The following is a 23,070-nucleotide window of genomic DNA, read 5'->3' as shown; positions in this document are numbered from 1 at the left end:
GCTGCACAGCCCCCCGAACGGTCCCCGACCACGCGGCCCGGGTCGGGCTCCCCAGCCTGTACCAAGATGTCCGGCGGAGCTGGCCGCGGCTGCGCAGTCCGCATAGCCGCTAGTGCGGCTGCGCAGCTCTAAGGCCAACCCCCCGATCCACGCTACTGTTGCGTGGATCGGGGGGTTGGCCTTAGAGCTGCGCAGCCGCACTAGTGGCTATGCGGACTGCGCAGCCGCGGCCAGCTCCGCCGGACATCTTGGTACAGGCTGGGGAGCCCGACCCCGGCCGCGCGGTCGGGGACCGTTCGGGGGGCTGTGCAGCGGCGGGGACCAGGCGGAACGGCACGGAGGGCGCGGACGGCGTCCTCCGTGCCTTACAAGCTGAGCAAGGTAGCTAACTTTTTTTATTATTTTTTTTTTAAATTGGCCTCGTAAGTCCTTTAATGTCAATAATTAAGGCTAATAATGTTCTTAATAAGAAAAATTAATAATAATAATAATAAATGTACTTTAAAGAAAACCTGTAACGATAAAAAGTTCTCCTGGGGGGTACTCCCCTCGAGTGGGGGAAACCTCCGGATCCTATCGAGGCTTCCCCCGTCTTCCTGTGTCCCATGGCGGTCTCGCTGTGCCCCTCTGAACAGTGGAGATGTAAATCTTTACCTTCCCGGCTCCAGCGCAGGCGCAGTATCGGCTCTCGGCTCGGAGAAAGGTGGAAATAGCCGATCGCTGTCAGGCCTCTCTACTGCGCAGGTGCAAGTCTCCTAAACCTGCATAGTGGAGCGGACCCAACAGAGATCGGCTATTTCCACCTATCTCCGTGCTGAGAGCCACAACATCGCCACCCGCTGGAGCCAGGGAAGGTAAATATATCAGCGCTTGTCAGGTCCGGATTACGGGACACTTCGGGGGAGCCAGCACTGGATTGCCTGCAGATACAGGGATGGGGGAAGCCTTATTGGGAGCCTGAGGCTTCCCCCTCCCAAGGTGAGTACCCCCCCAGGGGACTTTTTTTTTTTTTTCTTTTTTTTTTATTACAGAGTTTCTTTAACCGGCCAGTCAAACCTTGTGTAAAAATTTAAAACTAGGTATCTGGTTTTACAAACCATATTGCAAACTACTAGCAGTGGGATTAAGAAGAATTCAGAGTTTTGGTTAGTGACATCTGATCTTTAGTTAAAAAAATAAAAAAACACTTGTATCCAAAAGAAGAAAAAGAACAAAAAAAAAGTCTTAACAGGAAATATACATTTTACAGCAGATGAAATATTAGCAATAATGTAAAGATAACCTAAATAGGTTTAGTAGAATGCTTATTGAAAAAAGGAGCATAAATACAAAACAGGGTAGGCAAAACGCTTGGGGGGGGGGCTGAATAAAGCTTGTAAACCCCTAAGAAAAGAAAAAAAAAAAAAAAAAAAAAAGCTTGTGGGACTCCCGCCAGATAATAGCCATAGACTTGGATCTGTGTGATGCAGGGATAGTGCTGTGCCCATGTTTCAGAAACACACTCTGCTGGCGAGAAGGGGAGCAGATGGATGCTCAGTCCAGCAAACAGTGTTAAAGAGGCACACAGAGCAGCTTTGCAGCTAGAGGATGCCATTGACAGAAGCTGCACCTCTACGTTTTCCAGAAGAAGGGGTTCTGTGCCAGCCGTCGCTGGAAGTTCTCGTACCTGGAAACATAAAGCAAAGTGATTAGAAAAGATTATGCACAGATCAACTGAGACAAAAAAAGAATAGTAAAAACAGAAAGAAGAAAGAGAATCGCCTGTGAATTTCAAGGTGATGTATAGTGAGCAGCAGACTAGTGATTAAGTCATAGCCAGCAATTCTTTTTTTTCTTTGTTAAATATAGAATGGGTCACATCTATCCATTTGTTTTGTATCCATTACAGAAACCCATTCAATGAACGTGGAACCGAAAGGATGGAACTGGTCTTCCTCTGTCCCTCCATTTTAGAGCTGGGACCCCCCAAAGTCTGCTTGTCAGCACTTGGCGCAGGTTCAGTAGCTCCATCCCACTTGGCTTTCTTCAGAAAAAGCCATCTTGGATCGGGTCCGTGCCACTGTGCAGGCGCAAGCCATCTGCTTGCCCAATTGCATAGACCCGATCAAGCTCAGCTATTTCCACCAGAGTCCAAGTGAGACGGAGCTAGCGCGCATATGTAGGGAGACCACACTTCAGGGGTCCAAGCCATGGAACGTGAGGAAAGAGGATGGGGAGAGACTCAGCGATGGAATGAGAGGACAGAGGAGGATGGGGAGAGACTCAGCGATGGAACGAGAGGACAGAGGAGGATGGGGAGAGCCTCAGCGATGGAATGAGAGGACAGAGGAGGATGGGGAGAGCCTCTTTAGGATCCAGAGGCTACCCCTCTCAAGGTGAGCACCCGCCAGAGGAGGCATTTCTTTTTACAGGGTAATTTTAAGATGTTTGTTCCAGTTTTATAATTGTTCCATACCATTTGAGCACCACGTTGGCTGGTATGAAGACTTCCGAAGGGTTTGGGGTCATCTGGGCTTGTGATATGGCAAACGATGTGGCAAAATTGTAGAAGTTGTCCAGCATTTTCTGGGTGAACTGAAGGAACAAAATGTAAACTGTAAACCAAAAACTATTCCAAAACGATAAAGTAAGTTGTGCAAAGATCACTATTCCACTGGTTAGCCTTGGAATTGTGTTTATCTTCTAGGAAAACTTGCAGGATTACAAACCATGCCAGTTAAAAGTAAAAAAAAAAAAAAAAAAGTGTGTAACTGTGCCTGCGTGCTAATCCTGAAAGGAATGTTACCAGGTAATTAATATTACCTATTACCAAGCTGACACATCATTGCATTCCAGCGGTTCTGAGGGTGTTCAGCTCATTGTGCACAGGCACAGGATACAGAACTGTGGAGTCGGAGTTGGAGTCAAGGAGTTGGGGCAATTTTGGACACCCGGAGTTGGAGTCTGAGTCGTGGTTTCATAAACTGAGGAGTCGGAGTTGGGTGATTTTTGTACAAAATCCACAGCCCTGTTAAATATTAGACTAAGGTGTCGGAGTCAAGGCCATTTTGGTTACCCCGAGTCGGAGCCGTGGTTTCATAAACTGAGGAGTCAGAGTCGGAAGATTTTTGTACCGACTCCACAGCCCTGGCAGGATATGCCTCTGTGTCCTATTAACCACTTGAGGACCACAATCTTTTCGCCCCTTAAGGACCAGAGCCTTTTTCTCCATTCAGACCACTGCAGCTTTCACGGTTTATTGCTCGGTCATACAACCTACCACCTAAAGGAATTTTACCTCCTTTTCTTGTCACTAATACAGCTTTCTTTTGCTGCTATTTGATTGCTGCTGCGAGTTTTAGTTTTTATTATATTCATCAAAAAATACATGAATTTTGGCAAAAAAAATGACTTTTTTAACTTGCTGTGCTGACATTTTTCAAATAAAGTAAAATTTCCTATACATTTGAGCGCGAAAGTTATTCTGCTACATGTCTTTGATAAAAAAAAAAAACCATTCAGTGTATATTTATTGGATTGGGTAAAAGTTATAGCGTTTACAAACTATGGTGCCAAAAGTGAATTTTCCCATTTTCAAGCATCTCTGACTTTTCTGCGCACCTGTCAGGTTTCATGAGGGGCTACAATTCCAGGATAGTACAAATACCCCCCAAATGACCCCATTTTGGAAAGAAGACATCCCTAAGTATTCAGTGAGAGGCATGGTGAGTTCATAGAAGATTTTATTTTTTGTCACAAGTTAGCGGAAAATGACACTTTCTGACAAAAAAAAGAAAAAAAAAAAAGTTTCCATTTCTTCTAACTTGCGACAAAAAAAAAAATGAAATCTGCCACGGACTCACTATGCTTCTCTCTGAATACCTTGAAGTGTCTACTTTCCAAAATGGGGTCATTTGTGGGGTGTGTTCACTGTCCTGGCATTTTGGGGGGTGCCTAATTGTAAGCACCCCTGTAAAGCCTAAAGATGCTCATTGGACTTTTGGCCCCTTAGCGCAGTTAGGCTGCAAAAAAGTTCCACACATGTGGTATTGCCGTACTCAGGAGAAGTAGTATAATGTGTTTTGGGGTGTATTTTTACACATACCCATGCTGGGTGGGAGAAATATCTCCGTAAATGACAATTGTTTTATTTTTTTTTATACACAATTGTCTATTTATAGAGATATTTCTCCCACTCAGCATGGGTATGTGGAAAAATACACCCCAAAACACATTATACTACTTCTCCTGAGTACGGCGATACCACATGTGTGGCACTTTTTTGCACCCTAACTGCGCTAAGGGGCCCAAAGTTCAATGAGTACCTTTAGGATTTCACACATCATTTTGCGACATTTGGTTGCAAGACTACTCCTCACGGTTTAGGGCCCCTAAAATGCCAGGACAGTATAGGAACCCCACAAATTACCCCATTTTAGAAAGAAGACACCCCAAGGTATTCCGTTAGGAGGATGGTGAGTTCATAGAAGATTTTTTTTTTTTGTCACAAGTTAGCGTAAATTGATTTTAATTGTTTTTTTTCACAAAGTGTCATTTTCCGCTAACTTGTGACAAAAAATAAAATCTTCTATGAACTCACCATACTCCTAACGGAATACCTTGGGGTGTCTTCTTTCTAAAATGGGGTCATTTGTGGGGTTCCTATACTGCCCTGGCATTTTAGGGGCCCTAAACCGTGAGGAGTAGTCTTGAAACCAAATGTCGCAAAATGACCTGTGAAATCCTAAAGGTACTCATTGGACTTTGGGCCTCTTAGCGCACTTAGGGTGCAAAAAAGTGCCACACATGTGGTACCGCCGTACTCAGGAGAAGTAGTATAATGTGTTTTGGGGTGTATTTTTACACATACCCATGCTGGGTGGGAGTATGAGTATGGCGATACCACATGTGTGACACTTTTTTGCAGCCTAGGTGCGCTAAGGGGCCCAACGTCCTATTCACAGGTCATTTTGAGGCATTTCTTTTCTAGACTACTCCTCACGGTTTAGGGCCCCTAAAATGCCAGGGCAGTATAGGAACCCCACAAGTGACCCCATTTTAGAAAGAAGACACCCCAAGGTATTCTGTTAGGGGTATGGTGAGTTCATAGAAGATTTTATTTTTTGTCACAAGTTAGTGAAAAATGACACTTTGTGAAAAAAACAATAAAAATCTAATTTCCGCTAACTTTTGACAAAAAATAAAATCTTCTATGAACTCATCATACACCTAACAGAATACCTTGGGGTGTCTTCTTTCTAAAATGGGGTCACTTGTGGGGTTCCTATACTGCCCTGGCATTTTACGGGCCCAAAACTGTGAGTAGTCTGGAAACCAAATTTCTCAAAATGACTGATCAGGGGTATAAGCATCTGCAAATTTTGATGACAGGTGGTCTATGAGGGGGCAAATTTTGTGGAACCGGTCATAAGCAGGGTGGCCTCTTAGATGACAGGATGTTTTGGGCCTGATCTGATGGATAGGAGTGCTAGGGGGGGTGACAGGAGGTGATTGATGGGTGTCTCAGGGGGCGGTTAGAGGGGAAAATAGATGCAATCAATGCACTGGGGAGGTGATCGGAAGGGGGTCTGAGGGGGACCTGAGGCTTTGGCCGAGTGATCAGGAGCCCACACGGGGCAAATTAGGGCCTGATCTGATGGGTAGGTGTGCTAGGGGGTGACAGGAGGTGATTGATGGGTGTCTCAAGGTGTGATTAGAGGGGGGAAATAGATGCAAGCAATGCACTAGCGAGGTGATCAGGGCTGGGGTCTGAGGACGTTCTGAGGTGTGGGCGGGTGATTGGGTGCCCGCAAGGGGCAGATTAGGGTCTAATCTGATGGGTAACCGTGACAGGTGGTGATAGGGGGTGATTGATGGGTAATTAGTGGGTGTTTAGAGGAGAGAAGAGATGTAAACACTGCACTTGGGAGGTGATCTGATGTCGGATCTGCGGGCGATCTATTGGTGTGGGTGGGTGATCAGATTGCCCGCAAGGGGCAAGTTAGGGGCTGATTGATGGGTGGCAGTGACAGGGGGTGATTGATGGGTGGCAGTGACAGGGGGTGATTGATAGGTGATTGACAGGTGATCAGTGGGTTATTACAGGGAATAACAGATGTAAATATTGCACTGGCGAATTGATAAAGGGGGGTCTGAGGGCAATCTGAGCGTGTGGGCGGGTGATTGGGTGCCCGCAAGGGGTAGATTAGGGTCTAATCTGATGGGTAACAGTGACAGGTGGTGATAGGGGGTGATTGATAGGTGATTGATGGGTAATTAGTGGGTGTTTAGAGGAGAGAATAGATGTAAACAATGGATTTGGGAGGTGATCTGATGTCGGATCTGCGGGCGATCTATTGGTGTGGGTGGGTGATCAGATTGCCCGCAAGGGGCAGGTTAGGTGCTGATTGATGGGTAGCAGTGACAGGGGGTGATTGACTGGTGATCGACGGGTGATTGACAGGTGATCAGGGGGGATAGATGCATACAGTACACGGGGGGGGGGGTCTGGGGGGGGGGTCTGGGGAGAATCTGAGGGGTGGGAGGGGGTGATCAGGAGGGGGCAGTGGGCAGGGGGGGGGGGGGGGATAAAAAAAATAGCGTTGACAGATAGTGACAGGGAGTGATTGATGGGTGATTAGGGGGGTGACTGGGTGCAAACAGTGGTCTGGGGGGTGTCTGAGGGGTGCTGTGGGCGATCAGGGGGCAGGGGGGGGGAGGGGAAATCAGTGTGCTTGGGTGCAGACTAGGGTGGCTGCAGCCTGCCCTGGTGGTCCCTCGGACACTGGGACCACCAGGGCAGGAGGCAGCCAGTATAATAGGCTTTGTATACATTACAAAGCCTATTATACAATGTAAATGCGGCGATCCGGGTGCTAGTAACCCGCCGGCGCTTCCGAACGGCCGGCGGGTTACTACGAGCGGTGGGCGGAGCCAGTCCCCGGCGGCTGATCGCGTCACGAATGACGCGATCGCCGCATAGCCACTCCCGCAGCCGCCCCCGCCGATGGGCGTATTGCGGTCGTTTGGGCCCAGTCTTTGCCGCCGCCCATCGGCTGGGGGCGGTCGGCAAGTGGTTAAGATTTGAAAATGCCACCTCGGGATCTCTGTAAAGGTGGCCACACATGATACAATAAAATGATCCGATTTTATGGCAATTCGATAAAAATGATCAGATCTCAAGAAAAAATCTAAAGCTTTTTTTTTAATTCGACTGAAAAATCGGATCAGATTTCCCGTTTTCTTCGATTTTAAATCGATCCGGAATGCCAGATATTTTTTTTCAATCTTTCTAAAGATTGTATGGTGTGTGTTAGATTGTCAAGTTTATTAATATACGCACCCTAGCAATTTTGTCAGAGTTTCCAATAATTTTTATCATAATTGGGGGAAAATTGAACATATGTGTGTGGTACATTGGTCATATTTTTGAAATGTTACAATTAGTCAGAAAAATTGATTGCAATTCTTAAATTGAACAGATATTTAAAAAATTGTATGGTGTGTGGCAACCTTAAGAGGGCAAACTTCTGTTTTACATAACATTTTAGTAAGGCTTTTTGATCTTTTTCAGCCCCTTAAGGTACCCATACATATAGATTAGCAGCAGATTCGACCATCAGAGGAAAGATGAAAGGTGGATGAAAGATGGTCCTCACAGTCATCAGTGGCTCCAAGGGGGTGGGAAAAGAATCTGTGCACCCAGTAAGCTAGTCATCCACTGCAGCCACTGCGCACCCAGTAAGCTAGTCATCCACTGCAGCCACTGCGCACCCAGTAAGCTAGTCATCCACTGCAGCCACTGCGCACCCAGTAAGCTAGTCATCCACTGCAGCCACTGCGCACCCAGTAAGCTAGTCATCCACTGCGCACCCAGTAAGATAGTAATCCACTGCAGCCACTGTGCACCCAGTAAGATAGTCATCCACTGCAGCCACTGTGCACCCAGTAAGATAGTCATCCACTGCAGCCACTGTGCACCCAGTAAGATAGTCATCCACTGCAGCCACTGTGCACCCAGTAAGATAGTCATCCACTGTGCACCCAGTAAGATAGTCATCCACTGCAGCCAATCGGCATCCAGTAATCTAGTCATCCACTGCACACCCAATAAGCTAGTCATCCACTGCAGCCACTCTGCATCATCCACTGCAGCCACTGTGCACCCAGTAAGCTAGTCATCCACTGCAGCCCCTGTGCACCCAGTAAGCTAGTCATCCACTGCAGCCCCTGTGCACCCAGTAAGCTAGTCATCCACTGCAGCCACTGTGCACGTAGTAAACTAGTCATTCACTGCAGCCCCTGTGCACGTAGTAAACTAGTCATTAACTGCAGCCCCTGTGCACCCAGTAAGCTAGTCATCCACTGCAGCTACTCATCCACTGCATCCACTGTGTACCCAGTAAGCCACTGTGCATCCAGTAAGCCAGTCATCGACCACAGCTCTTGGCTGAACACCTTCCCTAGTGTAAATGGCCAGTGGCCTACTGCCAAGAGTGTTTAAAACAGAAAGAGTAAATTAATTATCAAGGGAACAGTTTACCTACAGGGAATTCAGCTGCATACTGCAGTTTGGCAAGAGTTCTACTGTAGCCATTTTAGGTAGGTTAAGTCATGGAGGAGTTTGGTTTCATGTTCAGTGATATTCTGAGAATCTCAGTAACAGCTGTACCTCTCAAAACCTAACCTCGCTGCTGCCATAGTAACACAGCAACAGCAAGACACAAAGAAACAGCGCCAGACAAATTCAATCTTCCCGTGACATACAGAAATGTGACATGTAAGCACAGACTTGCATCCCATACAGAACCGAGAGAGACAAATTAGCTTGATTTCGAACAAAAGGAAGACATTAGAAATATTAAGGTGCTGTAAATAGTCCATTAAATACGGCTTTAAAGGGCACCTAAAATGAGAGGGATATGGATTCTGCCATAATTATTTCCCTTTAAACAATGCAAATTACCTGGCTGTCCTGCTGATGCTCTGCCTGTAATACTTTTAGCCATAGACCCTGTACAAGCATGCAGATCAGGTTAGCTGCATGCTTGTTTCAAGAGAACCCGAGGTGGGTTTGAAGAATATTATCTGCATACAGAGGCTGGATCTGCCTATACAGCCCAGCCTCTGTTGCTATCCCAAACCCCCCTAAGGTCCCCCTGCACTCTGCAATCCCTCATACATCACAGCCACGCTGCTGACAAACAGCTTCTCAGAGTTGGCTGTGTTTATCTCTATAGTGTCAGTCTGCTGCTCTCCCCACCTCCTGCAGAACTCCAGTCCCCGCCAGCATCCCTTCCCTCCCTGCTGATTGGAGGGAAGGGACGGGGGCAGGGACCGGAGCTATGCAGGAGGCCAGGGAGCAGCTGAGACTGACACTACAGATGTAAACACTGCCTCACAGCAAGGCTGTGATCTGTGTCTGATTGCAGAGTGCAAGGGACCTTAGTGGGGTTTGGGATAGCAACAGAGGCTGGGCTGCATAGGCAGATTCAGCCTCTGTCTGCAGATAACATTCTTTAAACACACCTCGGGTTCTCTTTCAGGTGTGTGATTCAGACACTACTGATGCATGAACGTTTAGCAGGACACCAGGTAACTGGTATTGTTTAAAAGGAAATACATATGGCATCCTCCATATCCTTCTCACTTCAGGTGTCCTTTTACCTAACTTTTCAAGATCAGTTTTCACTGTCCTTTCCTGGGACACCACCAAACTCCTGCAACTGCTCTCACAATCCCTCACCTCTGCTTCTGCAATATTTTCCTCTCTGGTATTCCACTAGCAAGACTCTAGCTTCAGTAATCTTATCAGGACTGATGCGGCTAACCTTTTCTAGACTTTCTCACTACCACTCATCTCAAAATCTCTCCACTGGTCTTCATAATCACTTCAGAATCAAATTCAGGCTTCCATGCTTTACATTTAGTTTACTTCACTGCTCGTTTCCCACTTACCTCTCCAACCTCATTCAAAGATATAACTATCTGCCCTCCATTATTCCATTAACGCTAACATCTTGCTCACGCCTAACCTCCTGCCACGCAGGTCTCCAGCACAGCGTCCACTCTGAAGTTCGCTTCCTCATCCCATCAGATTTTCACCTACTTTTAAGGCCACATATACAGTACCAACAGATGTTGGTCGTCGGGGATCAGGATCTGATCTCCTTGGGCGACATCGCTGGGTTGGGCTGCAGACATGCATTAGCTGTGTAGCTGACGATGTGTTGTGTTGCTATGCGAGGGGGAGTGGCCAGTGGATGACGGAGAGACAATGAATGGCGCGTGTTTAACATCACGCGGCAAGCTGGGGATCAGTGTCGCTGGGGTGGAGAAGATCTGCCGGGTGGATCACTCATGGGTTGGGGGTCTGCGGCTGCCGTACACACGCCTGAATATAGGCTGAGGTGGTTATTATCGGCCACCTTAGCTGATTTAAATCAGGCATGTGTATGGGCCTTAAAGTGAACCTCCAGACTGAAAAGCTACTCTGCAGCACTCAAAAGGCTTGGTGTTTCTTTAACAGTTTCACAGCATCAGAACTTTGTTTTTCTTATCCAAGCCTTATTTTTGGCTGCACAGAAGCTAAGCTCTGCCCCATCAAAGAAAACTGCCCGGACATTTTTCCCCTGATACTGTGCAAAGCCTGATGGGATTTCTGATGTTATTGTTCTCGTTGCCTAGCAACTGGGATGGGTGATCAGGACACAGGACAGTTGAAACTGTCTCATGCTCCCTGTCACCTCCTTTCAACCAAAAAGATGGCTGCCCTCATGAAATCAAACATTTGCCTGTTCTTTTAAAACAGGGTGGGTAAGAGATTAGATTACCTATCTATTTTAATTAACATAACTAATGTAACTGAATGACAGTATGTTTATTTAGGCTGAAGTTCATCTTTAACAACCGATTTTACTGGTTAAAACGAGCCATAGAAAAGCTTTATCAGTCTTTGTAGAAAAGAGTAGCCATTACAGCAGCATCATTTGCAGGAAGCTAAAGGGTCATACAAATATGCAACTATTCCGTCCTACTATTGTCTAAATGTGGTCTGTTGGATGATAGTTGGGTATGTGTACGCTGGCAAACAACAAGATGTCCAACTGGTAACAGGCGGTTTGCCAGATCAAACCGCGGATCAATCTCCCCAACTATAGTGCAGGTTGGCCAAGCTTGTACAAGTTGCTTGAATGACTTGTTTTTGAATGCAGACATCCTGGCGCATGCTCTGTATTTAAATGAGCTGGTTGTTTAGTTGATCAGCGCATGGGTATGTACTTGTCACGTAAACAACAAGTCATGCGGCTAATCATTTTGTGCTGTTGGTCGTGCATTAAATTGCATGTGTGTATGAGCCTTTACAACAGAAAAGGCATTGAGGAGCAAAGCAAAAGTTTATCAACTCCTTAATTATATTTTGGTTACATATAAAAAGGCAATAAGGAAAAAGAGGTTGTCATCAGTGCCCTGTACACCTTAAAGAGAACCCGAGCCGAAGCTCAGGTGCAGAAAAACATACCTAGCTGCAGTAAGGGAAGCCTCAGGATCGTATTGAAGCTTCCCTCTGCATTCTACAAACCTCCGTTGCAAAGCGCAGACCCCTAGGTCTGTGGGGCCATGCTTCTCTTCTCTGATGAGCAGTGATCACGCGAGCACATTAGCAGCGGAGCCGCTTACTGCGCAGCCGTGCTCACATAGCTACTGCACAGCCGCAATGATGCCTGAGGAGGTATGTGGACCCAATAAAATTGCTGGCATTCTGCTGGGGGTCCGCACTCAGTAAGGGGGGAAAAGAAAAAGCGAGGGAGGCCTCAATAGGATCCTGAGGCTTCCCTTACTGCAGCTAGGTATCTCTTTTTGTACCAGAGTTTCGGCTGGGGACACTTTAATAGTTCATTATTTTGATCTTACAATAATGTACCAGTTGTCAATGGAAGTCAATCGCAGTTCAGATTCCAGCTACTAAGACGGAAGAGAGAAAGCAGTTGAGGGAAAAAAAGTGAGTTAAGTCCTCCCCGACCCAACCATGGTGTTCAAATTTTTATTGAATTTATGAGGACAATTTTTACTAAGTTAAGCAAGCTGATATAATGGAAGTGCTTTATTTACTGCTTTAATCCAAGCAGATCCAGAAGGCTGGGGGGCAACTGACCATCTTGACAGCATTTACTGTCTAGCATAACATAAAACACAGAAATGTAAAGGGCCCTGAACGCCTATTCATGAAAAAAAAAATATATAGAATAAACTCCCCCATAAGAATAGAATGTGCCATTACCTACCGGGGGCTGCTCCTCTAGCCCAGCACTCCCCCCCCCCCCCCCCCCGTTTTCCCATGTGATTCACCATTCTCCCCAAGGAGAGACTGCAGTTTTAGGCTCCAGCGGTGGTGTCACCCTTCCCCTCTGTCCTAAACCTTCATCACCATTTAACCACAGTCTAATTTTTCCTACGTATTGCATGCAGTAACCCCAATCTATGAAACAGCAAGCAGGACTGGGCAGGGTTCTCCTCTCCTCGTGTCATAATTTGTACTTGTCTGAGCATGTTTGTGATGTGCACCCTTTTATTATCTATTGAGCAGCACTGCATATTATGTTGTTACTGAAGAAATAAAACATAATAATAATAGTCAAAATGGACGGACTGAAAGCCATACACCCACAAAAAACTTTTAATATCTTAACATAAAAACCTAAAGAATAGACGGTAATTTATGGTAATTTTTATAAGAAGATTATTTGCAATGATTCCGCTGTATGTAAACAAGACAGATCTCCCACGATGCATCACTGCTGAACATGCAGATTATTTCATTATATCCCTGTAAGCAAGACACACATCCAGAACTGCTGGAGTGCACAGGACCTGATTATTTGTAAAAGTCATACTAATCCAACATACATGCAGTTGCTTCACAGTGATTGCTCCTCCTCAGTGCAAGGAATCGATTATTCTGGCTCTATGACGTGGGACATGAGCAATCAAATGTTACAGAGTACCCAGAGTGCTCATGGTGAACCAGAGCCACTAGGATATTATAAGGTGCTTAAAGGACAACTAAAATAAAAAGTATATGGAGGCTGCCATATTTATTTCCTTTTAAATAATACAAGTTGCCTGACTGCCCTGCTGATCTGTTTGGCTGCAGTAGTGTCTGAATCACACCAGAAACAAGCATGCAGCTAATCTTGTCAGATCTGACAATGATGTCAGAAACACCGGATCTGCTGCATGCTTGTTCAGGGGTCTACGGCTAAAAGTATTAGAGGGAGAGGATCAGCAGGATAGCCAGGCAGCTGGCATTGCTTAAAAGGAAATAAATATGGCAGCCTCCATATTCTTCTCATTTCAGTTGTCTTTTAAAGTGTACCCGAGTTCCTCCAGCCCCCTTTGGCATGATGGTTCCCTCGCTGCCGTCCTCCGCCTCCTGGATCCTCCCGGTAATTTCTGCCAGCTGGGGCATACTGCCCATGCGCAGAACACTCCCGACCACAGGAGCACAACGGGCTGCACATGTGCTGTAAGCTCGGCCTCCCAAAGTTACAGGAAGCCATAGCAGAGGATCCAGAAGGTGGAGGATGGTGGCGAGGGAGCAAACAGGCCAAAGGGGGCTTCAGGAAGCTCCACGTATGTATGAATTCTTCTTCCTATTTAATCTCAGGTTTACCTGACCAAATGTCCTCTTACTATTAAAAAAAGCTATGCCAAATAGCTGGTCTTTTGGATGGGGTTGGATGATGGGGACGCTGGAGAGCTCTCTGTTCCTACTTCCTTCTTTCTCAATCTTTTCTTCTATACCATCCTTTTTTCCTTTTTCTCTTTCACCTCTCTCAAGATCAACAAAGAGATCTGATACATAATTTGCCTAACTGGCTGTTGGTTAAACAATTGATTTTTATATCTACAGCATTGCACTATACACAGCTCTACCTGTAATTTCCCTTACTGATTATATGTACAATGCAGAAATACAGTATGTACGATGATTTTGTATATTCAGGTTATTCATGTGCAACTATTTCATACATGTACCTGTATACACTTATGATACTTGTATTATCCAGATCCTTGTTGGATCACTGCACTTCTAATTTTGTTCGTGTTTCTTGAAATACAAAACAATAAAAATTGATTTGAAAAAATAAATAAATAAATAAATATCTATGCCAAATATAAATTTGCCTTCTAATGTGGGTGATTTTATTTAACAACTTAACCACTTGCCGACCACCTAACGCAGGATGACAGCGGAAGAGTGGCTCTGTTATTACTCTGCGATGCCGTATGGTATCATCTCGTGTGGAGCGAGCTTTGACTGGAGCTCCCGCTCACACGAGCTCCCGTCACAATACCCAGCGGGGCACAACGATCAGCCTGCCAGCAGCTGATTAGCGCTGGCTGGCTGGTTTTTGTAATTATAAACATAAATGTATTTATATAGCGCTGACATCTTACACAGAGCTGTACAGAGTACAGCCTTGTCGCTTAACTGTCCCTTGGAGGGGCTCATGATCGAATCCCTATCATAGGCATATGTCTATGTATGTATTGTGTAATGTATGCAACATAGTCTAGGGCACACACACGTCAAACTCCGGCCCGCGTGCCAAATCTGGCCCTCGGAGCCATTAAATTTGGCCTCAAGTGGTTTACCCACTTTGCATTATGTTTGGCCCACTCTAGACCACCAGTGAAGCTATATGGGGAGTAGGGGGGAAGCACTAGACACCAGGGAACTGTAGAGGGGAGGGTGGAGGCCTCTAGACACCAGGGAACTGTATAGGGGAGGGTAGATGCCTCTAGGAACCAGGGAACTGTATAAGGGAGGGAGCGGGCATTAGACACCAAGGAACTTTACAAGGGAGGGAGGTGGTCACTAGACATTGAGCTCGCAGCTAGGCCCCAGTGTACAAATTTGGCCCGTGACTAGGTCCCAGTGTACAATTTCGGCTCACTTTGTGTTTGAGTTTGACACCCCTGGTCTAAGGCCAATTATTCATCAAAAAGTATTTTTTGATAAATAAAAATACCAGCAACAATCAATTACCACCAGAAGAAAGGGGGGGGGGGGGGGATTAATTTGGGTGCTAAGTTGTATGATCGAGCAATACATCGTTAAAGTTGTAAAGTCCTGAATTGTAAAAAATGACCTGGTCAATAGGGGGGTATAGACCTCTGGTCCTTAAGTGGTTAAAGTGATACTTAGTGAAAAAGTGAAGAGATAAACAATATCTATCCTCCTACTCCTAAAAATGACTTGTATCCCACAGTTTTGTGGTATGTTTAAAAACTTCATTGTTTCGTCTCAGCTGAATGTCTCAGAGTGCCCAGATATATGAACTATTGACCTTTTTTTATCTATAGTCTACTGGCAGAGACCTGGCTTCCAAGAGCCAAGTATTTTATGGCTGTAATGGCCCATACTCACGGGCAGCAAAAGTTGCCTGTCGCCAGCACACGTGAGCGTGCGGGCGACAGGCCGGCGACAGGTCCTCGCCAGGTCCCTCCGCGTACACACGCGGAAGAGGGACCAGCGGCTCGAAGGAAGCTGTCGCCGACGTTCCTCTTCCCCCTGCCGGAAGCTCTGCATACCTCAATGGAGGTTGCTGTCGCTAGTCCGCGTACTCACGCGGACTAGCGACAGCTGCGGCGGCGACTGTCGCCAGGCGATTGAACATTTCAATCGCCTGGCGACATCAGCGACGGGCGACAGTTCGGGGTGCGCGCCTGTTCAACGGCCCATACTCACGGGCGACCTGTCGCCGCAACACGCGCGCGCCGCGTGTTGCGGCGACATTTGTAGCCCGTGAGTATGGGCCATAAGTAGTCTGACTAGGTCTCAACTGGAGTAATACTGTCAGTTGCACAGTACAACATTAACTCTTTCAGGCAGAGAAAGAAGCATCACAGCATAATTGTGTGCTATACACTGTAGATACATATGTCTATCTCATCTTGACACAAGGTTCCCTTTAAGAGAGTTCCTTTTACTGTGTTACTGACCTGAGTAAAAGAGTCCACATTTGATACAGCTGCATTGGCTACAGGGGTTTGCTGTGCCAACTGCTCAAGAAGTTCAACAGAAATTCCTATCTGGGCCACCGATGGGGTCTGGGGCAAGCTCATAGCTCCAAAGGGGTGTTGGCTGCCTTCTCCTGCAAAGGAAACACACAGTTAAACATTCTCTGCAAAGAAGTCTATTATACTACCTTTACTGGTGGCAACTATACTACCTATACTGGGGGGCAACTATACTAGCTACCTATGCTGGGGCAACTATAATACCTATACTGGGACAACTATACTAGCTACCTATACTGGGGGCAACAATATTGGCAACCTATACTGGGGCACCTATTTTAGCTACCTATACTGGCGCAACTAAACTGGCTACCTATACAGGGAACACCTATACCTAGCTGACTACCTATAATGATGGTGAAAATGTTTGGGTGCTGTACGATCATTCCAAATGGGGGGGGCACACATCCTCACAAGTTTGCCCCAGGCAGACATAAGTCCAGAACCGGCCCCGCTTACAGACCTACCACGGCCAGAGCACGCAGGGGCTAAAATCCAGGTCAGAGAGGGATGCATCCCACCACTTCCCTACATCTTCTAAATTCACACTGAAATGCTAATGCTTTCTACCATTTTCTATCATTCATTTCCTATGATTCAGGATCACCACTTTAACGCTACACCATGCCGACTTCACATCAGAAAATTGAGTTTAGCGCATGTCTACTTTATTGGTACACTCTTTTATAGAACAACTATGTTCTTACCGGACTTTAAGCCAGATATTTTAAATATGGCACTGGGCTTTTCATTGGTGATGAAGCCAAGCAGCTGCCATACAGGCAGACCACTGCAATCCGGGTAGGAGATATAGACAGAACCACCCATCCTCTCGGGGAAGGGAATAGTGCCCAGCATGAACACCACCACGTGGTTTATACTTTCATAGTCAGGCAGGTTAAATACAAACTTATCCTCTGCGATCTGCTGGGCATCTGTCTGCACCTGAGGAAATAAAAAAAAAAAAAAAAAAAGAGTGTGGTTTAAGCACATCCGACAAACACATAAGCTATAAACAAACATCACGGCAATCAACCAAACATGCTGAGCTGTGTTAACAAAACTGAAATAAAGTTGTTGGAAGAATTGTTAGAACATATCAGACGACTCTTGCCAAGTGAGGTTGTTCTCCAAACAGTCCATCCCTGGCTATTCTCTTATGAGAGCACGTATCAGATCAAAAGATAATAGGAGGAGTGGCAGGCATGCTATTAAACTGCACAAAAGATTCAACAGGGCTGAAGCAAAGATAGGGCTGGAACCCACATGAGCGCTTTTGGCAGCGTTTTGGCAGCGCTGCGATACGCTAGCACTTTGCCAAAACTCTGGGCTAATGTTAATGGATGGGGCAACTTCCACAGGAGCGTTTGCGTTTCCCAGAAACGCAAACGCAGGACATGCAGCATTTTGGGAGCGTTAGCGCTTCAATGTAAAGTATTGAAACGCTAGCGGAAACGCTCAGCAAAACCTAAACTGAGCGGTTTTGCTAGCGTTTTGCGGTTCAGCACACTGTAACAAAATGAAAAATAATTCACAGGACCAATCAGGATAAAAACGCAAAACGCAAAACGCTACGCAACCGCTGAGCAAAAAAATACAATGTTGCAAAACGCGACCGAAAACGAGCATGAATCCGCTTGCAAACCGCTCTGTCAAAATGCTAGCGGTTGCGTTTTGCGTTTGCTGATTTCAGTGGGTTCCAGGCCATAAAGTCTATATGCAATCATGCAATGCAATCAGGAGTCAAATGGAAAGCTTGGCACTATTCAGTATTCTCCCCAAGCCCTTTTAGCCGGGTGCTCAGCCCGGCTAATTCTAGTGACCCCCCCTCTGTCATGGTTTTCTTTTTGGCAGCACATGCAGAGTAGAGGGGCCAGCAGAGCAGTGAATACTAATATAGAGGGGCGGTACAATCACTCACAGCTCTCCCATCCTCAGTCAGTAGCATAGAATGTGAAAAATATCATCTGTTTTTCCAGTGTACAGAGCTGCTGCCCCCTAGAGTTTGCTACCTGAATTACTTGATTCAGGTTTTTGTAATGGTATTTGTGCAGAAAACTCTAGGGGTCAGTAGCACACTGGAAAAGCAGATCTTTCCCACACACTCTCCTTCTGCAAGTGAGCCTCCTGGGTCTCAATATTCATTGCACTCCTAGCTGGCTCCACCTGCTCTCCACATCAGAATCAGAATCATTTATTTCGCCAAGTACAACAGTGAGTTGTACCCGGAATTATTTTTGGCACAATCAGGGTCGGTGATGGTACAGTAAACATACGTTATGCATTACACAAGTTAAGAAAACAATACAGTAGACACACATTAAGCATTCCTCAGAGCATACCTTACATAGAACACGTTGCACATAGAACACATTGACGAGAGAAAGACAAGAAAGACCAGAGGGGTCTGTCCAAGAGCTATGTCGAGTGGAGCTGCCAGCCACAATCTGAGCGGCGCTCTCTGCCCTGCAGCCCAACAGACCCCCCACAATTAGTGAGATATAGACATAGAGACCCTTCGTCCCCATGGTTGTTAAACAGTCCACATGGTCCTTAACAGTCCCGGCCCCACAGCTCCCGGAGCAGAATTGCAAAAATTAGCGCCTGGCCTGCACCCCCCCCCCCCCCCCCCCCCCAGCAGATGATCCGAAGGGGGCTGATGATGATGATTGTGATTGTCCGCTGCTATGCTTCCCTGCAGCCCCCCTGACCCGGCAGATGTGTCCCGGCAGGGTGGCAGTGGCAGCCTGGACCTCCTGTCTGCGGCTCCCAGACCCGTTACCTGTGTTGGAAGGCAGCGGCGGCTCCTGCGGTAGGCTCAGCAACGGCTGCCTGGTCCTCCATGGCTGCCCAAGCGGAGCGGCTCCCACAGGGGAGTGGAGTATGGAGGGGAGGCGATCCAAAACAAGCAGCCCCTCGTGATCGCTGGCCTGCCGGTGTCGCTGGCAGTGGCTCGCTGGAAGGAGGAGCAGGAGCGGCGTGCACAGGGGTCCGCGGCCAGCCACGTGGGTGGCGGCCTGATCTCCGACCGAGTGGCTTCCCGTGACCTGCTTCTGGTTTCCGGCACCCGGCCTGCCTATGTCCCAGTCGTGGTAGCTGGGCGTCCTGGGTTACTGGCAGCGGCGGCTGCTGCTGGAGAGCGGAGCAGGAGATGGGCATGAATGGGGATCCGCGGCCAGCCACGTGGGTGGCGGCCCTATCCTAAAACGAGCGGCTACTCATGACTGCTGGCGCCTGGCATGCCTGTATCCCCTGGTGGAGAGGAATCCATCCCGCCCAGAAAGACGAGTGGATAACGGGGGAGAAGGGCAGTAGAAGAAAAAGAGCCGGAGCCCTGTGTGCCGTGGCGTCTTGCTACAGCGCGATCTTGGGTAAATCCATGCTGCTGCCATGCCATGAGGTAAACTACTGAAACATCTCCCTACATACACCTGTCATCAATGTGGGATCAGGGGCCAGTAGGGGTGGTGGGGGATTTTTCTTAGGATCTGAGGGGCGATTTAGGCTTCAGCCATACCACAGCTTGAAGCGTCTCTGGGATGGAAAGAAGGCCTGAGGCGGCTTCTGTAGTGCTCCAACATTTTACAGCAGCAGAAGCTGATCAGGGAGAGAGAGAAGAGGGTCTTTTGACGGCTTACCTTGAAGTAGACACTACAGTGTAGCATTCTCCAATTGCTCAGCAGGGCGGAACTGGTCCCTGGTGACTGTTCAGGGCGACTAAACCACCGCTGCCATGACAGAACCAGGCAAGAGAACACCCACGTCATCAGAAGGTGCCTGCCGCACACTAGGCTGAAGAGCTTACAACATCTGCTCCCTGCAGGAATGCCCCGCACCCCCTGAGGGGAGAGCTGCACTGCAACTGGGGGGCACTGGGCAATTGCCCGGGTTGCCCATATGGAAAAGCTGGCCCTGTATTTCTCTGTCCTGACCCAATATTTCTCTGTCCTGCCCCACCCGGCTAATTTTTCACAAAACCAACATTAGTGCAAAGTATATGCAATGCTTATAATGGCAATGGGGATGCAGGTGACAGTGGGCGCCAGGGGGTGCACAGCCCAACAACTGGCTCACTGTGAACCCAGCTTCCTCCAAGCACCACCCGGCACCCACTGACATGATCATGCACCCCCACTGTCATAAATATTGCATATACTTTGCACCAATGTTGGATTTGTGCCATGCACATGCACTTTATCTGCAACAAATGCATCAAGGCTATCAAGCTTGTCATTTGACTCCTGATTGCATAACATCAAAATACGCTGGTAATTGTAGCAATATGGCCAGTGCACAAGCAGCTGTGTTCGAGCCATACTTTGAGCCTGCGCAGTGTGGCTGCATTTGTACAGAGTGGGGCGCGGCACAATATTTGATATTAATGTTGAATATTGTTAAAAGAGTGCCAGCGCAGGAACGGAGAGGTGAAGACCAGAGGCCTCCCTCTACCAAGGTAAACAAAAATAAATCTGACTTTAGGTACCCTTTAAAAGGGCAACCCGTTTAGTTTTAAATAGAGACAAAAAAAGTGGTAATTTGTGATCACCACCTCTTACAGCAAACCTGTAAGAATAATCAGGCAAGAAATTAGAAACTTACCGCGGTAAAGGAAATCCTATGGATCCTCCAGAGTCTTCCCATGCCCTCCTCCTCACCACCTGCAAGCTCAGGGGCGAGGTCACCGTACGAGTGCAGCCGCACTGCGCAGGTGGTAGCACAGATCCACTTCTTGGACTCAATTGGCTCTGTGCTACTTCACTGTCGTCATTCTATGCCTGTGCAGCACAGTCAAACCCTGTTGACAATCCCTTGCCGAAAGGCTTTGTGACGCCCAAAGAACGTCTTTGTGCACCAGCCAGCGAAACATACAAAGGTCCCGTGAGCCGCATCTATAAGTTATACATTTTGTGTTTGGGGGCCAGTGATAAAGCCTCAAGGGGCCACATTCAGCCCGCGGGACGTAGTTTGAGGACCACTGACATAAGGAGACAAAGGAACAGCCAATGGTCAGTGTAATGATTGGCTGTTCCCATGTCTCCTGCCTGTGTTCCCCTATGTGGTCAGTGTAATAATTGGCTACTCCTGTGTCTTCCTAGGAGGTCAGTGTAACAACTGGCTGTTCCTGTGTCCCCCTATGTGGTCAGTGTACTCTTCTCCCCACTGCCTACCACTAACCTCCCACTATAGGATGCACATTCTGATAGGTTGCAAAATATGCCACCACACCAGCAATTATTTCACTGTAGGTACACTTTAGTGCACATGTCCCAAGGAAAGAGGATTTCCAAGGACAGGTTCTGGCAGTGTCCCCAGGGGTGGTGGTCTGCCAGAGCAGTGACAGTTCTGTGCATTGTGTCTGTGACAGCAAAGACTATATACATTGCACCTTCCTATACATTACAGGCAGTGCAGCAGCAGCCACTCACCAGCCTCCCGGCCACCAGGCAGCCGAACATGTCTGCGCCTTCTCCTCCTCCCGAACACCCTCACCACTCACACTCAGTCCGTCCAGAAACTTCCAGCATCCATTCCCCACTACACAGGGAGCTGGAAGTGACGTCACCGCAAGGGAAACCGGCGGGCGGGGCTTACCCACACATAAACAAAGCTGGGCGAAGGAAGTAGCGAGAGTGTTTACAGCTGTCAGACACTACGCCGAGCGGCGTGTGATGCAATGGCAGGGGGCGGAGCTTCAGAGGCCCTGGTGTGGCTGTAATATCTGCATCCCCTGAAGGTATTTCACTGAGAAGAAAGAATTCAACCTAGAACCTATAAAAGCCAGAAGCTTGGGGTATATGATAATTAGGCAGGAGCTTTTATTATCCTGATGGTTTTTCCTTCCTAAGGGCTCGTTCACACTGCAGGCGTTTTCGACTTTTTTTCGCCAGCGTGCGCTTTTTCAAAATGCCCCTTGACCACATGGACAATAAATGTCTATATGAAGGTTCATATCAGCGCAGGTCGTGCACTGTGTGGCTAACAAAGCGGTGTGTGGTCTGTGGACCATTTTCGGGGCGATTCCGCCTCAATGGAAAGTATAGGAGAAACGCAAAACGCTCACAAATTCGCTTTGTTAAGCAATTGCGTTTGCATCTTTAAGAATAAATACATTGTATTTATTCTTTTCCGGGTCAAAGAGTTCACTTCCTGACTTGCGTCAGGTAGTGAGTTACAAAACCGCTTAGAAAACCGCTAAGCACAAAAAAAAAAAAAAAGATTCCTCAAAAACAGCCCAACGCGGATGGACACGCGAGCCAACCGCAATGTGAACAAGGCCTAACAGGAGATTCTGCAGTGGCTTCTGTGGTCATAAGTTAGGGCCTATTTCCACTAGGAAGCACGAGTGATTGCAAAATTGTGCTGCAGTTGCGCAACCTTCAATTTCCATTCGCAGCGATTGTGCTGTAAAACGTCGGTGGGTAGGAGCACTCTTACACGCAAAAATCATCTATTGCGATTTGAACAAAAGTGGATTGCAGTAGTGAAAAAACAGCACCGCAATTTACTTGTTTATCGCGGTGCTGTTGCGATCGGCAGAATGGTCGTAATCTGCTTTTTGCAGCGGATTGCAGCTATTGGATAAGGGCCTTTAGGGCTCATTCACACTACAGGAGCTTTTTAAATGCAATAGATTTTAAAAGCTCTTGCTAATGCAATGCTAAGGGGAATATTTCCAAAATCACATTGCTCTAGTGCATACATGTCAAACTCTGGCCCGCGGGCCAAATCTGGCCCTCAGAGCCATTAAATTTGGCCCTCAAGGGTTTTCCCCATAGTGTGTTATGTTTTGCCCACTCTAGACCACCAGGGGAGCGATATTGGAGGTGAAGCCCTAGAAAACCAGGGAAGGAAAGCACTAAACACCAGGGAACTGTATGGGGGGGCACTAGACACCATGGAACTGTATAGGAGTTGGGGGGGGCACAATTAGACACCAGGGACCTTTATAAGGTGGCCAGTAGACATTGAAGATGGCCCGCGACTTGATCCCAGTGTTCAATTTCG

The 23,070-nt window shown here is 47.3% G+C and overlaps 2 protein-coding genes across 4 annotated transcripts in view; one reads left to right on the top strand and one right to left on the bottom strand.

Moving 5' to 3' along the window:
* Window positions 1-421: 421 nt before the first annotated feature.
* On the bottom strand, window positions 422-21,633 carry HIKESHI (heat shock protein nuclear import factor hikeshi). Its single transcript, XM_068266939.1, has 5 exons — window positions 21,492-21,633; window positions 16,773-17,010; window positions 15,988-16,139; window positions 2,456-2,574; window positions 422-1,666 (listed from the first exon to the last, which is right to left on the bottom strand). The coding sequence occupies exons 1-5, from the start codon at window positions 21,519-21,521 to the stop codon at window positions 1,612-1,614; spliced, it is 594 nt and encodes a 197-aa protein (XP_068123040.1). The 5' UTR covers window positions 21,522-21,633; the 3' UTR covers window positions 422-1,611.
* Window positions 21,634-21,660: 27 nt separating this feature from the next.
* Window positions 21,661-23,070, top strand: part of PARP4 (poly(ADP-ribose) polymerase family member 4) — a 291,746-nt gene continuing 290,336 nt past the window's right edge. For all 3 annotated transcript variants that reach the window (XM_068266936.1, XM_068266937.1, XM_068266935.1), the window contains exon 1: window positions 21,661-21,799. The gene's annotated coding sequence lies outside the window, so the exon portion shown is untranslated. The remainder of the gene's footprint in view (window positions 21,800-23,070) is intronic.

The sequence above is a fragment of the Hyperolius riggenbachi genome, chromosome 2 (assembly GCF_040937935.1).
Source record: "Hyperolius riggenbachi isolate aHypRig1 chromosome 2, aHypRig1.pri, whole genome shotgun sequence".
Lineage (NCBI taxonomy): Eukaryota > Metazoa > Chordata > Amphibia > Anura > Hyperoliidae > Hyperolius > Hyperolius riggenbachi.
This window is presented reverse-complemented; position numbering and strand designations above follow the sequence as displayed.

Excerpts from the sequence above, each read along its gene's own strand:
- HIKESHI (XM_068266939.1), bottom strand. The coding sequence starts at position 21,521 with ATGTTCGGCTGCCTGGTGGCCGGGAGGCTG. Across the intron at positions 17,011-21,491 it reads GCCTGGTGGCCGGGAGGCTG|GTGCAGACAGATGCCCAGCA; the intron begins GTGAGTGGCTGC and ends TTATTTCCTCAG. Across the intron at positions 16,140-16,772 it reads AATATCTGGCTTAAAGTCCG|GAGAAGGCAGCCAACACCCC; the intron begins GTAAGAACATAG and ends TTTCCTTTGCAG.